This window comes from Lissotriton helveticus, chromosome 4_1, assembly GCF_964261635.1.
Source record: "Lissotriton helveticus chromosome 4_1, aLisHel1.1, whole genome shotgun sequence".
Lineage (NCBI taxonomy): Eukaryota > Metazoa > Chordata > Amphibia > Caudata > Salamandridae > Lissotriton > Lissotriton helveticus.
In genome coordinates, this window is record NC_136063.1 from 717,382,611 (window position 1) to 717,398,955 (window position 16,345).

The window sequence follows — 16,345 nt, forward strand, 5'->3', positions numbered from 1 at the left end:
CAGACTGGCTCACAGTTTAAAGATTTTTGCTTTTGTGAAACATGCACTTCCTCATTACTACCAATTTGTGTACAAGGATATGGGGCTCTCTTTCACTTAATGCTTGTAATGATGTTGTCAAAAGGATTGCATGGTCCGATGCACTCACTGTACTATTAATGATAAAATTCCAATAAATACGTAAAACAAAAAATCATTACTAATAATAAATGTAGAAATTGTCTATGAGGAAATTCTAGAAGGTCAGGATAATACCTCCTTATGTAAATTAGAAAAGCAAGTGTCTCTGGCGTTGAAGAAAATTATTGGGCTTGCATGGAGGGTTGATAACAGTAGGGCAACATGAGGGGGGCTACTTCGCTCTAGTGCTTTTGGGGAACCAACCAATCAAGTGCTTTGTCTCACACTCATGTGAAGGGTGTCAGTTTGGCTTGGTTCTGGGACACAATCTCATAAGGATCTACTGAACTGTTGCTTGTCTGCCTTGAGGGGTTTGGGGTGTGAGAGCGTACTTGAACAATTGTGTAGTTTCTCCTTAGGTGGGTGCAGGTTGTCATATACCCTAAATCCTGTATCTTGCTGTCCTTATGGGTAAGTACTTCAGCGCCCCACTCAGGCATAGTAATGCAAATGCTATAATACCATACTATACCATAATATATCTGGCCAATGTATATGGCTGCCCACAGCACCGCAGTGCTCTGGCTGGCCTGCAGTTTGAAGGCATTGCAGTAACACATCACATTGCCATGTAGTATCCATATCCATACTAATATTATAAAGAGAGAGCCCAAACCTTTGAGGCGGGTAATCTCAGTAACCACAGCACCAATCACAACACCCAATACAGCGTTGGAAAGGGCAGTTGCAGCAGAAGGACATAGGCTATGCAGATAGCCACCATATACATTTAAAAGGTAAAAGAACAGTGCCAGCAAAGTAGTCCCTTGTGGGCATGTCCGCGTCCTGCTGTGGGCGTGTCCTGGGGGCGTGACAAACGCTGGGGGCGTGTGGTACGTTCCGCCCTTCATGCCATGTGAGTCGTAATTGTGCCGCATCAAGGGGCAAGCTGGGGGCGTGACACGCTGGGGCCGTGACAAATGCTGTGGGCGTGTGTCCGCGCTGGGGGCGTGTGTGCGCCCTTCATGCCATGTGAAGCGCCAATTACGTAATTGCACCGCATCAAGGGGCACGCTGGGGGCGTGACAAACGCTGGGGGCGTGTGCTACGTTCCGCACTTCATGCCATCTGGGTCGTACATTAATCAGATCGTCTGCTGTGGCCGTGTGCTGGGGGCGTCACAAAGGCGTTCACCTCGAAGCGTGGTAAGTAACCATTCGCAAGACTCCCTTGGGGGACTGCCCGTTGTCTCACACATACTGGGGGTGCCGAATGCAGTGTGTGCCTTGGCCTGGGTGTGTCTGAAAGGGCCGAACGCAGTGTGTGGCTTGGCCTAGGTGCGTCTAAAAAGCACTCGGGCCGAAGAGCGTCGGTGTGGGTCATAAAAAAATAAGAACAGCGGGAAACAATCATTCAAGACTCACACAATTCTAATTGTTAGACGGTCGCCGCTGGCCCTCAAGCGGGGGCACACGCGACTGAGCGTGTCTGCGGGGACAATTACTTCAGCCTCTCATGCGCGCTGTTACTGAACTATCACATTAAACCAAATTACACGCGCCTGCTAACATCAGCCAGGGTTGTAGCCGGGCTCAGGCGGCGGATCACTACACTAATTACATGCGCCTGCTAACATGAACCAGGGCTGCAGCTGGGCCTCAAGCGGGGGGACACGCGCCTGCTAACATCAACCAGGGCTGTAGCTGGGCCTCAAGCGGGTGAACACGCGAATGACCGTATCTGAATACACACATTACACACATTCTATTTCATACCCGGGCAACGTCGGGATGGGCTGCTAGTAGTGTTTATATATTAACAAAAGTGCACTTTACAAGCTCACATGGCAGGATGGCTAATATATAAAAAAGTGACGAGTGTACCCTCGTAGTGACTCCAGGCCTACAAGCTATTTCACTCTGTTGGTTCATCCATATTTTTCTTAAGAGCGGCCTAGATGTGATTACAAGTTTGAATTATACATCTCCACTAAAGAAACTGCTATAAAGCTTATTCAAAGTTATTTCCCACTTAATTTAACAAATCTACTTTGATGGTTATCGGAGTTTTTTTTTAAAGAACTTGAGTGGATAAGTAACTTTACAAAAATGTGGTTTAGGCTGTCTGACTCAGAACTAGTTTAAAACCAGTTCTGTCACTCATCATTCCTCCGGAGTTGGATTATATGTCCTAGGCTGGAAGAGTTAATAGTCTTAGCTCAGAAGACAGTGGCCTTTCACTGAGCCCAGGAAGGACAGAGTTGCGTTAATTCTTGCCCACTTAGCAAGGATTAGCTATCTTCGAGTGGACAGTTAGCAGAAGAGGGGTCAGCTTTAGCACTATCTCTTGAATTGGAGCACTTCACTGGCGTAACAAAAATTGAGGGGGCCTCCCAGCAAGGTATGTAGAGGGGCCCCCTCCGGGCTCAATTAGGAGCTCTCCGGACAGAGTGCAGTGCCGAGGGGGGCCCCTGGAGCTTCGGGACCCCCCGCACCGCATGGGCTGCGGGGGCCTGTGTTACGCCCCTGAATTGGAGATCTCAAGAAGGACGTCTCCTGCTCTTTTACAGAACCATTCTACACAGTCATGCAGTGGTGTAATGAACCTTGAGGGGTCCCCCCTGCAGGGTAAGTGAAGGGGCCCCCTCCGAACTCAATCTAGAGCTCCCCAGCAGAAGTGCGGTGCTGACGGGGCCTCCTGGAGGGTGAGGGGCCCCCGCACTGCGGGGGCCGCAGGGGCCTGTGTTACGCCTCTGCAGTCATGAGCAGTCACAATGGTTGAGAGAACAGTTTGGACCCCGTGAGATGGGAGGAGAGCTCATTTAAATAGGTGAATGATTAATGAGTTGAAAATAGGCCTGTATGATGGAAGAAGGGTTGTGCCATCTTGCAAAGAGGTTCTTGGGTAATTTTATAGTAAGGTAAAGAGGAGGTGCTGCAAAAGGAAGTGGGGAAACTGTGAGAAATATTTAAGGTTGGGTGGTAGAATTTCTCACATCACTGGGTGGCTAGTACACCCAAAATGTCTGGTACCTGAACCTCCAGCTTCTAAGAATGTTCCTGAACCTGGGAAGACTCCACAAGAAGAAGGCAGCCCTGATGGAATATAGAGGACTACTGATTCATGACTGCTTCTGAAAAACAATGACTCACTCTAGGGCTTACCTCTCCTGGTGGCATCAAGAGACCGGAACTACTTTCCAAGAGTTAAGAGACTAGCTTTCTTTTTACCTGCTTCAGGGACACAAAAAGCAGAAGGATTGGCAATCTAACAGGGCCCAGCTGATGACAGAGGACTGGACATTGCAAGGGATCTGGCCAGAGAAAGAACTGATACCTGGAAGCCTACCCTGAGGAACTAGGGGCTAACAACCTGACCAGAAACAGTTTTCTCAGTAGTTGGAGAAAAGTGGGATTCGGTCATAACTGTTTGCCTACAGAGGACTGGGACAAGGTGCTAAGGTTTGCACATATAACTTGCAATTTAGCCAACCAAAAAAACTAGGATTGTTCCCCTCTGAACATTTTGCCATATTGAAATCAGGTTCAGCATAGATCTTGTGGTAAAGGTCTGTGGCCCCTTAGAGCCTTATGACCAGCTGCAGTAGTTTGACCTACAAAAACGTGTGACTGAGCCTAAAGGTAAAACCCAGGACTGAGGGAGAAGGAAAATCTATCTGACTGATAAAGCACCCCTAGTGGGAGTGAAATCCTGATTTGCCCCTCCTGGAGTTTTTTACAAGACGACCAACAGCTTCAGATTGAGCTGGATGATGATGTCACAGCTTTGGGCCTGGCACTGCAAAAATAAATTGACTTCTCTTTCAGAGACAATGTCCAACAGTAAAATCTTTTACTGGGATGGCCTGCTTGGTGTATCTGACCTCTCCTACATCACAGTTGTTCTGAAATCAACCAAGGTATCTGTCAACCTCAAACTGTTGTTTTACAATTTCACTTTACTTTTTTTGGAGCAATTTGCTGTAAACTCTCAACTGTATTGATGGTCTTGGTATCTTTTACTCATTAAAGGTTCCTTATATTTTTCTACGTTTTATTGTGGCATATTCTTCACTTCAATATTGGGACTACTTGAACATAACATGCACTTCTCTATGGATTGCCTGCAGCTTGTTTTGTAGCTACCCAGGGTTGAACAGAGATTCTCTTAGACTTGTGGCCTAAGCAGATTGTGCTTAGTAATTGAGGTGGGGTCACTCCCCTCCCATATTATTAAAGCAATTTATAACATAGTTGTTACTTCAGCAGAGTGGATTCCTACTCAGTCTGCAGTGCTGCTTAAGCAGAGAAGAATGTGTAACACCCACCACCATCTGTAATGTGGTCTGGATACAGTGAGCTGCTTGGTAGGTCTCTGGATTTGGATTCTCATATTTGCTTAGTTCCTTATGGACCCCAAACAGCACCTCCTCTCAGATCTGAAAATGGACAGTGGGGTGTTCTAAGTCAGCAAATTCAGGGGAGATAGCAAAAACATTCATGTACATGGGAGATAGACTATGTATCCGGGCACATAACCAAGTGTGGCCACCGCACGGCAAAGAGGGAAGTATAGTCCAAGGTATTGCTAAGGAAAATAAAGTCAACAGAAAAAAGCACGCCTGCCTGTGGCCCAATCTACCACCCATGGACACACTGTGTGTAGTGTGTGCGATGGCCCATGATTTTTAGCTTCTGTGCTCTATCAGACGATACTGTGCATGTACAGGCGAACCGAAGCTCACTACACAGTGGCCCTTCTTCAATACCCACTTAAGGGGAGTCAGAAGACTGCACCCCAGTGCTCCTGCTCTGTTTTAGGTGCTGCCAAAGCCACACCAACCATGTGCTTTGATTGGGGCAGCATGACCGAGCTGTATATATTGTTGGTGATGTGAGTCCACCAATTATATGTGCAGTAGAAGGAATGTTAAGACACCAGATAATGCTGAGTTCAGGTGACAGAAGGGCACTGGATACAGATGCAATTCGGTTTTAGTTGGAGTCAGGATACTCTTCAAGCAGAGCGATGATTGGACACAAAGTACACATGTAGGAAATTGACTTTAGGACAGCAGGAACATTTTCTAAATGATTGGTTGCAGGACAACAGGCATATCTTAAAAGCAGATTCAGTATCAGGCCATAATATTTTAATTGGAGGGGCACACAGTATATTTGACGACAGGATGTTTAAGGTCAACCAATATATCTTCAACAAGAGTTCTGACAATCCACAGGGAATATTGATTCTATTTTTCTTGACATGCAGGGGCATATTTATCAAGGTTTTGCGTCTCCTATTCATCCCAAAATCCTAAATGAGATTTATCAAGCCAAGCAAGGCCACCTTGCATGGCACTGAGTGGCTTGATAAATCAAATCAAGCACAAATCACTGCCTTGGGTTACTCTGCGGCAGGGAGGCATGCCATGGCGGAGCATGGGTGTTCCCATGCATCCACTCATGGATTATGATAATTTACCAGATTTACCATCATTAGTAGATTTAGGATTGCATCAGAATGGTATGCCTCCCCACCAGAGGTGCAAAGAAGAGAAACTTCTTTAGTTCTTTTCGTTGTTTCCACTTTCTAAGTGTGCTGCATCCTTTATCACACTTAGAAGGAGGAAAATGCCTCTGAGGATTGTTTTTGTGTAGGTCTCCCTTCCTGTACAAAAACAATCCTGCCTGCAATACAGGCACCCTAGCAACATGACATATGGGTGCCTGCATTGGCGCTAGGCCACCAAAAGTGGGCCAGCACTAGGAAAGAACAGAAACGTGCTGTATAATGGTAAAAATGGTGCATTCCTTTCCTTTGCCTTTCACGCAGAGCAGCATGGTAGCTTGCTGTGTTGCATGAAGTTGTGATAAATATGGCCCCGATTGTACAATTGCAATTACCTTTTCCTGCATACCTAAGAAGCGCTTCAAAGTGTAAACATGTTTGAGAATCAGGGTGCACATAGTTAGTCTGATGTACCAGTGACAAGGAACACTATGAATGTCTTCTTCTTTTTAAAGTCCCCACTCACTCCTGACAAAGCAGTACACTAGGCATTCCTTTTGCACATGACTGGGCCTCCCAAAACCTCTTAACTTTTCAGGGTGGCTTTATCAAGCAGAGGCGGTCTTGCTCAGGGAGGCAATGGGAAGGCTGAGACTAGATAAACAGTATAACACAATCATCAAATTTCCATTCAAAATGCAATGCCCATCCTGAGTTACTTTGGACAAAATATTTGTATATATAAATATATGGCAATACAGCAAATCACTGGAAATCACACAAATAAAGCAACAATAAGCTATCACAAAAGAAACCGAGCTGCAGTGCTGAGCACAACCAAACACCCTATCGGAAATGAATAACTTATGATTGCTATGCTGTTTGCGTTACTTCAAAAAGATCCAAACCTCCCACCAGCACCTTTTTAATACAGGATTAAAAGTTAAGAATATACACAAGGGCTTATTTTCAAGCCCCTTGTGCTGCTGGTGCGTCACTTTTAATATGGGAAAAAGTGACGTATGAGCGGTGCAAGGAGCTTGTAAATAGGCCCCACAGAGCATAAATGCGGCTTCCGTGGATAAAAGTAAGCCAGGTTCCAATGCTGTGAAATTATGTGCCTCTATGTTCACAATAAAGAGTTATGGGGCAGGAAAATTAGTTTTGTCTAAAGCAGGGTTCTCCAAAGTCGGTCCTGGAGGGCCGGATCCATGCCAGTTTTTAAGCATATCCCTGTTTAGATGAACGTAGTTATCTGAAAAATCTGGCATGGATCCGTCGTGGGGCTTGGGCTGTGGGCCCCAGCACACACAGAGCACACAAAAGGGCATGCAGGACCTCTTTGAGCTTCTGCACTTGTAGGTGCATCTTGGGCAGACCCTCCAGTCTCTGGTGATGGACAGCAAATACTCCTCAGCAGTCTAGAGCATCTCTCTGGACACTTGTACTGGCTTGGGTCTTTCACAGCACAGCTTCAGTAGGGGCCTTCAGGCTAGTTCCTAGTCAGGCAAACATGGGATGAACATAACAAGCCAGGACTTTCATGGGGCTTGAGGGCGTGGGGGACCTCCTTCCAACTACAGAGTGACAAGACCAAATGACAATGTGCCCTAAGCTAGGGTATATCATGAGAATCCTGTGGGAGCATTAGGGGGCTTATTTATGAGAGCCCGGCATCACTTTTGCACCACATAAAGAGGAACATGCGTGACGCAGGGTTTTTAATCCAAGTTATGAACCCACACAAAGGCTTTACATGGCCTCATAAATCTTGAGTAAGGTAACTCAGCGTACATTGCTGCATCACCTTACTCTGCCCCCAGGAGGCGTTCGATGGGCATTGCAGTGGATTTTACATGCAACACCCATGGATTTTGACACTGCCCCAGATGTACCAAATCATGCAGACCTCCGGAAGCACCAAACTCGTAAGCCTACCTAGTTGAGGCATAATGAGGAGAAATATGTTTATTTCTTCTCATTCTTTTCTCTTTCTATGGGTGCTGCATTCTGCAGCACACATAGAAAGAGGAAAACACCTCTTATGATTGTTTTAATGCAGGAAGGTGTGCCTTCTTGCACAAAAACAATTGTGCATGCAACGGAGGTATCCTTGCACCATGGTGCAAAGATGCCTAAGTTGGCACTAGGCTGACGAAACCACGCTAGCACTGGGAGGAAGAACAGGAATACAATGTATTGCATAAATACGGTGCATTCCTGCCTTTTCACTTTGGTGTAGGGCAGCGCAGCAAGGTGCGTTACTCCGCTTCTCTGTGCTAAAATCCCTTGAGTTAGGGCCTAGATTTGCAGTTTCTGGACGTCCCTAGAGATCAGGAACCAATTCTCACTGTGCATCACCTCTCACATCTTGCAACCATTTTGGGTACATCGAGGTAGGCTGAACACCAGTTTGGAGAAAAATATAAAACTTGGATATTTGTATTTTCTGGACACTAGATAACTACTTTTAACTCCTTAACCACGGCGCAAATTCCGTCACGGGAGTTCTAATGAGTGGGCGGGGCCGCGTCAGCCAACAGACGTGCATAGCACTAGCTAGGTAGTGCTTGCTACGGCCGTTGGACGACGCGCGCACGGAAAGGGTCAAAAAATGATGATCCCTAATAATACTAATCAGCTGAAGTACGGAAGGCAAACCATTAGGGTCTGTTTTACAAACATTATTACAGACACGTTTCCTGATTGGTCGATGTTTATGTTTCTGCAACTCACAGTATGGTAGGTGCACAGCTACGCCTGGTAGATAGTACATAATGTCCTTATATGAGGTCTGATATGAGAAATGCATAGAAAATACGAGCTGCTGAAAACAAGCTGTGCCATAGGAAATTGATGTAAAACAACACTTACCTTCGAAAGAAAGTAGAATAAATGCCTCATCCCCTTTCATAAAATCTCTACTTCTTACTCTGCTATGTGTGATGAATGCAGAAGTGCCTTTTCCAGGACCCCTGAAATATGTTGTTCCATCAGGGAATGTTTGAGGTGATCCCACATTCTCAGGTCTGTCCCAGTAAAATGAACCACTCTCTAAAAACAGAAAAAAAATATTTCAGTACGCAAGAAATGGCAGTCTTTATACTACTATACATTCCTAGCACACATTATTTATTGCAAGAACAAAATGTGACTCCTTGTATAGGTTTATCATTGAAGAGATTCTGCACAACAGTGATCCTTGCATATTGTGCTCAATAGTTAATAATAATGGAGCCATTAAAGGCCAACAACCTCTTTTATCTTAAATGTTCAACACACAACCTAATGGTTCTGATTGGTTAAGTGTTATGGTATAGAGTATTACTGTCCAGAGAATCTTGTTAGAGGCTAGAACAATTTTCTCGTTGAATATTATACAAAGCATGAGAAAATTACAAACACTCTCTAAGAGAAGGGCTCTAATCCTGGATTACTTTGTAATGAGTTTTGAAAAACAAATCATGGGCAGTTCTTCAATTGTTTGAATTTCACTCTGATTTTAATCATGACAAATAAGCAAAAATGGGTAAAAGAAATCTAGTGTAATAAGCAGTAGAAAGGCACAGCACATAACAATATGACTAGATTCAACATTTTAAAACTTCAACAAAAATGAAGACTGTTTACAGATCAGATATTCTGTTTTTTTTTTCCCAGTAGAACATGTTATTATTTTTTATATAATCTCCTGGACATTACATACAATGGGTAAGATATCTTCATCGAATGACCGAAGTAGATATCAGTTCTGTCAGAAATTGGGGGGCATATGTACAAGGGGATAACGCCACCAGGACGTCACTTTTAGCGACGTTCTGGTGGCGTTATTTCCTTCTCCATACTTCCACAGTGGCGTTAAGCCACATTTTATGGCTTAATGCTGCCTTGTAAATACGGCCCCTTAGTACGCATCATTTAGTGTGAAATGGGTGTGCAATGGGTGTTGCTGTGGGCGTTCCACCGCAACACCCTTTGCTTTTTGACGCTGCCCCAGATTTACAAGGAAGTGTAAATCTGTGACAGCACCAAAAGCCAATGCCATGCAAAAGCAGGCGTTAAAATGGAGCACTATGAGAAATGCTTTTATTTCTCCGAGTTTTTGGTTTTTCTATGGGTGCTGCATTCGCCAGCACCCATAGAAAAAACAAAAATCTATTAATGATTGTTTATCTGAAGGAACGTGTCCCTTCCTGCACCTAAACAATCATTGAATAATGACGCTATGACACTGCAAGTCCTGTTGGGTCACATGTCGGAGAACATGGCGGCCGCTGGTTAGGGCGGTTCGCGCGTCTGAGACAGACCTCTCCCTAGCCCGTGAAGCGGCGGTTATGTGAGTGACCAGGCGCCGCTCCGTTTTACCGGCAACAGATGCAAAGGACGCGAAGTACGCGAAGGATCCTGTGTGGTTTCGAAACTGTAGGACGGCTGGGCGAAAGCGGTGGTTCAGTGCTTCGGTGCTCGACTCTCGGCACTGCCGTCTTCTGCACGACCTGGCCGGCCCCGCTTACTCAAAAGAGGCTGCTTTGTCCGGAGCATCACCGGCTGGTCGATGTGCGTGATTTCAGCATCAACGCCACCCCCCCCTCTCCCGCGGTGGTCTGAAGCAGCCGTGGAGCTTCGGCGCGGCCGCACTGCGGCAGCCCGCGGTCTCCTTAGAGGCTGTCTGGGCAGAGCAGAGGAGAAAGCGGCAGGGAAGGTAGCAATCCATCCCTTCTTCACGGAGCAGCCATCACTACACTCAGACTTGGTATCGGTGCCTGAAGAAAGCAGTGACGACAGCCCTACAGCGCTTCACGGAGCTACAGCCACAGATACTGTCAGTAAGGAGGGGGGACAAGGAGGGAAGGGAGGAAAGGGGGGAAGGTCATCAAGCAAAGCGCCCACTTGAATGCTACCCCTGGTAAGAGAGCCAAAGGCAGGAGAAGGGGGAAAGGAGGGGGAGGGGGAAAATGTATCTCTACTAACTCCTGCATAAAAAAAAAATCTGCAGAAGGAAAAACAGTGCCCACGGACAATCCACCTGACATATACCCAGAGAGTGTCTACGGGGCGGAGGCAGAGGGAGAAGCGAGTGAAAGCCTTGTGGAGGAACCCGCAGAGGTCTCTCAGGAGTCTGCAACTAGAATAGGGGGGTCAAAATCCCCGCGTACACCACAGACCCTACAAACCCTACCTATCAACAGTAGCAGCACAAGATCCAACACTCAGGTTAGGGGCCGTAGAAGAGCTAAAAGGGATTTTAAAAGCCCTGTACGGGTTACACCGTCGCTCCGCTCCTTTTTTAAGGTTCTTCCCCAAGTACTGGACATCCATCAAAGTGCTAGGATGGCTAGCGGGTCAGGAGAAAGCAGCACAGAGAGTGTAAAAGCCTCTACAGGCGGTGAAGAGGAAGGGGTGGTTACCGCAGCCCAGGTGGCCCAACTAACTGCAGCGGGGGGCAGCGGAAGCCCAGATCCGACTAGCGACACAACAACAACACCGAGTGCGCGTATCTTGGGAGAATCTATTGGTGACGATCGCTTAGAGGTACTCCTATCAGCAATAAGGGAGGAGATCAAGTGTGGGTTTATAGAATCCAAGAACAACCAGAATGACATCAGGGCAGCTTGTGAGACCCTCGAGAAAAAAGTGGACGGTCTCTTTGAGAGAACAGAAGGATTGGAAGGGACAGTGGGGGAGCTAAAAGCTAACCTTGAGTCAGCAGAGAACAAGATCCAGTCTCTTAGGAGGGATGAAGACGCAATGAAGGAGAGGGTCGAGTCCCTGGAAAATTATTCTAGGAGAAATAATCTTAGACTCCTGAAGGTCCCGGAAGGGAAAGAGGGAAGTGACATTAAAGCTTACGTTGTGTCCACTCTGAAGATCGCCTTGAATTTGGAAGAGACAACAGAAGAGCTAGAAAAAGACATACAAAGGATCCACGGAGACCCCTTTCGCCTTAAACCTGGGAGAGAGAAACCTAGAAAAATCCTAGTGAACTTTTTAACCTACAGTCTCAAGGAAAAAATCCTGAACCTCGCATTAAAAGCGAAATCTCTAAAGGCGCAAGACTTCTCCTTCGAAGTTCGATCAGACCTGTCAAAAACAACTTTAGATAGACAGTGGGAACTCGGCCAAAGGATGGAGGGGTTTAGGGCCCTGCGTGCAACGGTGCAGATGAGGTTCCCCGCATTTTTGAGGGTGATGTTTAATAACAAAATGCATAACGTCCGTTCCCCTCTCGAGGCAGATGAATTGTTAGCCTCTATCAGGGACTATGGTCGGTTGGACCCTAGATCCTAGACCCCAGATTCCAGGTAAATCCTAGGGGCTCCTAGCACAAGTCCTGCGCGATTTAGTTTCTGCGACACTCCCAAGGTAAAAGACATCATGGTATAGATAGATGCTATAACCACTTTGCATATACTAAACTTATTTAGTTACTTACTTAGTGGGGATTGTTCCCGGCTTAACTGATAGATGCACCACCGTAAGTGTATATATATGTATAAAAATAAAATAAAAATTACTCAAAAAAAAAAATATATATATATATATATCAAGTACAACTTGCCCTCTGCATTGGGAAGGCACACTGCAGTGCTCAGGTGTGCTTTTTTCCGAGCCCATGAAGAAGGGGCGTGGTGCCCAGAAACGCGTCGGCAAAACTTATAAACTACCAGAGAGGAGAAAGCAGGAAGCACATTATAGCTGGATGGCCGAGCACTGCAGTGTGCCTTCCCAATGCAGAGGGCAAGTTGTACTTGATGTCTACGCGGCGGCCCGGCCGTGGGGAAGAGCACCATCTGCAGCCTGAGGATACGCCACCCACGGGCTGTAAGAGGCTGTCAGTTCAGAACTTTTCCGAACGAAATACAGCGCACTGCTCATCAATGCATATATTCCTGCCTGTATTCCTCTGGAACTCACTCAGAGTAAATAATGAACTTTTAATTTGGAATTTACAGGCACACTCGAAGACTGCAAAGAAACAAACCTGAATGCAGAACTCAAAATCCCACAATGCTTTGGAAAATATACTGCTGAATAAAGCTAACGCATGCAGGAATCAGGTGTGCTTTTTTCCGAGCCCATGAAGAAGGGGCGTGGTGCCCAGAAACGCGTCGGCAAAACTTATAAACTACCAGAGAGGAGAAAGCAGGAAGCACATTATAGCTGGATGGCCGAGCACTGCAGTGTGCCTTCCCAATGCAGAGGGCAAGTTGTACTTGATGTCTACGCGGCGGCCCGGCCGTGGGGAAGAGCACCATCTGCAGCCTGAGGATACGCCACCCACGGGCTGTAAGAGGCTGTCAGTTCAGAACTTTTCCGAACGAAATACAGCGCACTGCTCATCAATGCATATATTCCTGCCTGTATTCCTCTGGAACTCACTCAGAGTAAATAATGAACTTTTAATTTGGAATTTACAGGCACACTCGAAGACTGCAAAGAAACAAACCTGAATGCAGAACTCAAAATCCCACAATGCTTTGGAAAATATACTGCTGAATAAAGCTAACGCATGCAGGAATCAGGTGTGCTTTTTTCCGAGCCCATGAAGAAGGGGCGTGGTGCCCAGAAACGCGTCGGCAAAACTTATAAACTACCAGAGAGGAGAAAGCAGGAAGCACATTATAGCTGGATGGCCGAGCACTGCAGTGTGCCTTCCCAATGCAGAGGGCAAGTTGTACTTGATGTCTACGCGGCGGCCCGGCCGTGGGGAAGAGCACCATCTGCAGCCTGAGGATACGCCACCCACGGGCTGTAAGAGGCTGTCAGTTCAGAACTTTTCCGAACGAAATACAGCGCACTGCTCATCAATGCATATATTCCTGCCTGTATTCCTCTGGAACTCACTCAGAGTAAATAATGAACTTTTAATTTGGAATTTACAGGCACACTCGAAGACTGCAAAGAAACAAACCTGAATGCAGAACTCAAAATCCCACAATGCTTTGGAAAATATACTGCTGAATAAAGCTAACGCATGCAGGAATCAGGTGTGCTTTTTTCCGAGCCCATGAAGAAGGGGCGTGGTGCCCAGAAACGCGTCGGCAAAACTTATAAACTACCAGAGAGGAGAAAGCAGGAAGCACATTATAGCTGGATGGCCGAGCACTGCAGTGTGCCTTCCCAATGCAGAGGGCAAGTTGTACTTGATGTCTACGCGGCGGCCCGGCCGTGGGGAAGAGCACCATCTGCAGCCTGAGGATACGCCACCCACGGGCTGTAAGAGGCTGTCAGTTCAGAACTTTTCCGAACGAAATACAGCGCACTGCTCATCAATGCATATATTCCTGCCTGTATTCCTCTGGAACTCACTCAGAGTAAATAATGAACTTTTAATTTGGAATTTACAGGCACACTCGAAGACTGCAAAGAAACAAACCTGAATGCAGAACTCAAAATCCCACAATGCTTTGGAAAATATACTGCTGAATAAAGCTAACGCATGCAGGAATCAGGTGTGCTTTTTTCCGAGCCCATGAAGAAGGGGCGTGGTGCCCAGAAACGCGTCGGCAAAACTTATAAACTACCAGAGAGGAGAAAGCAGGAAGCACATTATAGCTGGATGGCCGAGCACTGCAGTGTGCCTTCCCAATGCAGAGGGCAAGTTGTACTTGATGTCTACGCGGCGGCCCGGCCGTGGGGAAGAGCACCATCTGCAGCCTGAGGATACGCCACCCACGGGCTGTAAGAGGCTGTCAGTTCAGAACTTTTCCGAACGAAATACAGCGCACTGCTCATCAATGCATATATTCCTGCCTGTATTCCTCTGGAACTCACTCAGAGTAAATAATGAACTTTTAATTTGGAATTTACAGGCACACTCGAAGACTGCAAAGAAACAAACCTGAATGCAGAACTCAAAATCCCACAATGCTTTGGAAAATATACTGCTGAATAAAGCTAACGCATGCAGGAATCAGGTGTGCTTTTTTCCGAGCCCATGAAGAAGGGGCGTGGTGCCCAGAAACGCGTCGGCAAAACTTATAAACTACCAGAGAGGAGAAAGCAGGAAGCACATTATAGCTGGATGGCCGAGCACTGCAGTGTGCCTTCCCAATGCAGAGGGCAAGTTGTACTTGATATATATATATATATATACATATATAGAAAATAAAAAGAAAACAAGAATGTATGATGGAAATATAAGAAATCTAAGAAACATCCTATAAGACAAAAAAAAACAAAAAAATAAGGAAAAATCTTTAAAAAAAAAAGTTTAGGTAATGAAATCATATCGGAAGGGGGGAGCTGGGGAGATGGGCTAGTAAGCCCTGGCGGCCACTGCCGGATCTTCTGCGCACTACTGTATGTAAGCCTGTATGTAAGCCTGGTCTTTCTAGCTTTAAATGAGCTTATACTATCGGCAATTTCTTATGCTAAATAAACAGGGCAGGGGCTGAGGGTCTGTCAGAAGACGCAAATCTGGCTATTCACCTAGCCAGGGAAAGCAAGGGGGGGTTCTCCAAGGGAGGGGGGGTCAGGGGGAAAAATAAAAAACAGTCCTCAAATGCTCGTTCTTGTTCCATTTGATTTGAAATCCTATTTTCCCCAAAATAACGCACAGTTTTTTGAAACGAAGAGTCTTTTAGGCATTACAGGCGACCTAGTGAGATGGTATAGGAAGAAGCCATGATTGGGCTACAATTTTTAACCTGGAATGTTAATGGCATGCGTGTGAGGGGGAGGAGGCATAGAATCATACAATATCTGAGAGACTCCCCCGCACAGGTCATCATCATCCAGGAGACCCATTTACTTAAAACTGAGGTGAATGAAATGCTCAAAAAACTTAAGTGGGTAGACACGTTCCTATGCACAGACCACAAGACCAACACACGCGGGATCCTCATCATTTTTAAAAAACAAGCAAAAGTCCAGATCATAGATACTCAGGAAGATCTCAGTGGAAGATGGCTTATAGCTAAAATACGGTTAGATGGTAGACCATTTACTTTGGTAGGGTACTATGGTCCAAACATAGATGATCCTTTACACCTAAATAAAATCCAGAGCCACTTGATCACCTCCCAGGATCCGGTGATATGGGTAGGAGATTTCAACCTGGTTCTAAGTCCAACCTTGGACAAGTCCCCTAACTCAAGAGCAATGACACATTCCAACTCTAGGCAGACCTTGTTAACAATCATGACAACTTTGGGTCTTGCGGACGTATGGAGGGAGAGAGCGGGTAACATCTTGGGGGTTTCTTTCCGGAACCTCAAATACAATCACAAATCGAGAATAGATTACGCCCTTTTCTGCTACAGTCTCAAAGATTCTGTCAAGGACCTGGTTTACTTGCCATCGCACCTATCAGACCACTCTGCTATTCGTTTTACTCTAGCCCTTCCCCAGCAGTCCAGACACCCCTCTTGGTCGTTTGACCGGTCAATTCTTCTAGAAGAGGAAGAATCTAGCTTCCTCATCGTGCAGACCACCTCGTTCTTGGAATTAAACTTAAACTCTGCGAAGATTGCAACAGTATGGGACACACTAAAAGCCTATCTAAGGGGCTGTATAACTAACCGAGCCTCCCATAGAGCGAAGAAATACAGAGAAGCAATCGCAAACATCGAGCAAGAGTTAGCAACCATAGACCTCAAAAGTGGTTCCAACGCTCCATCTAATGTAGATCAAAAGAGGTGGGAGGAGTTAAAAAGAGACCTAGAAAACTTACTTCAAAACAGAGTGACTAAGAGGTGGGAAGCTAGCAAGC

The 16,345-nt window shown here is 46.1% G+C and overlaps 1 protein-coding gene across 3 annotated transcripts in view; it reads right to left on the reverse strand.

The window, feature by feature from the left end:
- MEP1B (meprin A subunit beta) overlaps nt 1-16,345 on the reverse strand; it is a 389,272-nt gene that overhangs the window by 87,289 nt on the left and 285,638 nt on the right. For all 3 annotated transcript variants that reach the window (XR_013610541.1, XM_078687361.1, XM_078687359.1), the window contains one exon: nt 8,506-8,685. Coding sequence is in view for 2 of the 3 variants with exons in the window: in XM_078687361.1 (XP_078543487.1) it covers nt 8,506-8,685 (180 nt within the window). In the remaining variant the exon portion in view is untranslated. The remainder of the gene's footprint in view (nt 1-8,505; nt 8,686-16,345) is intronic.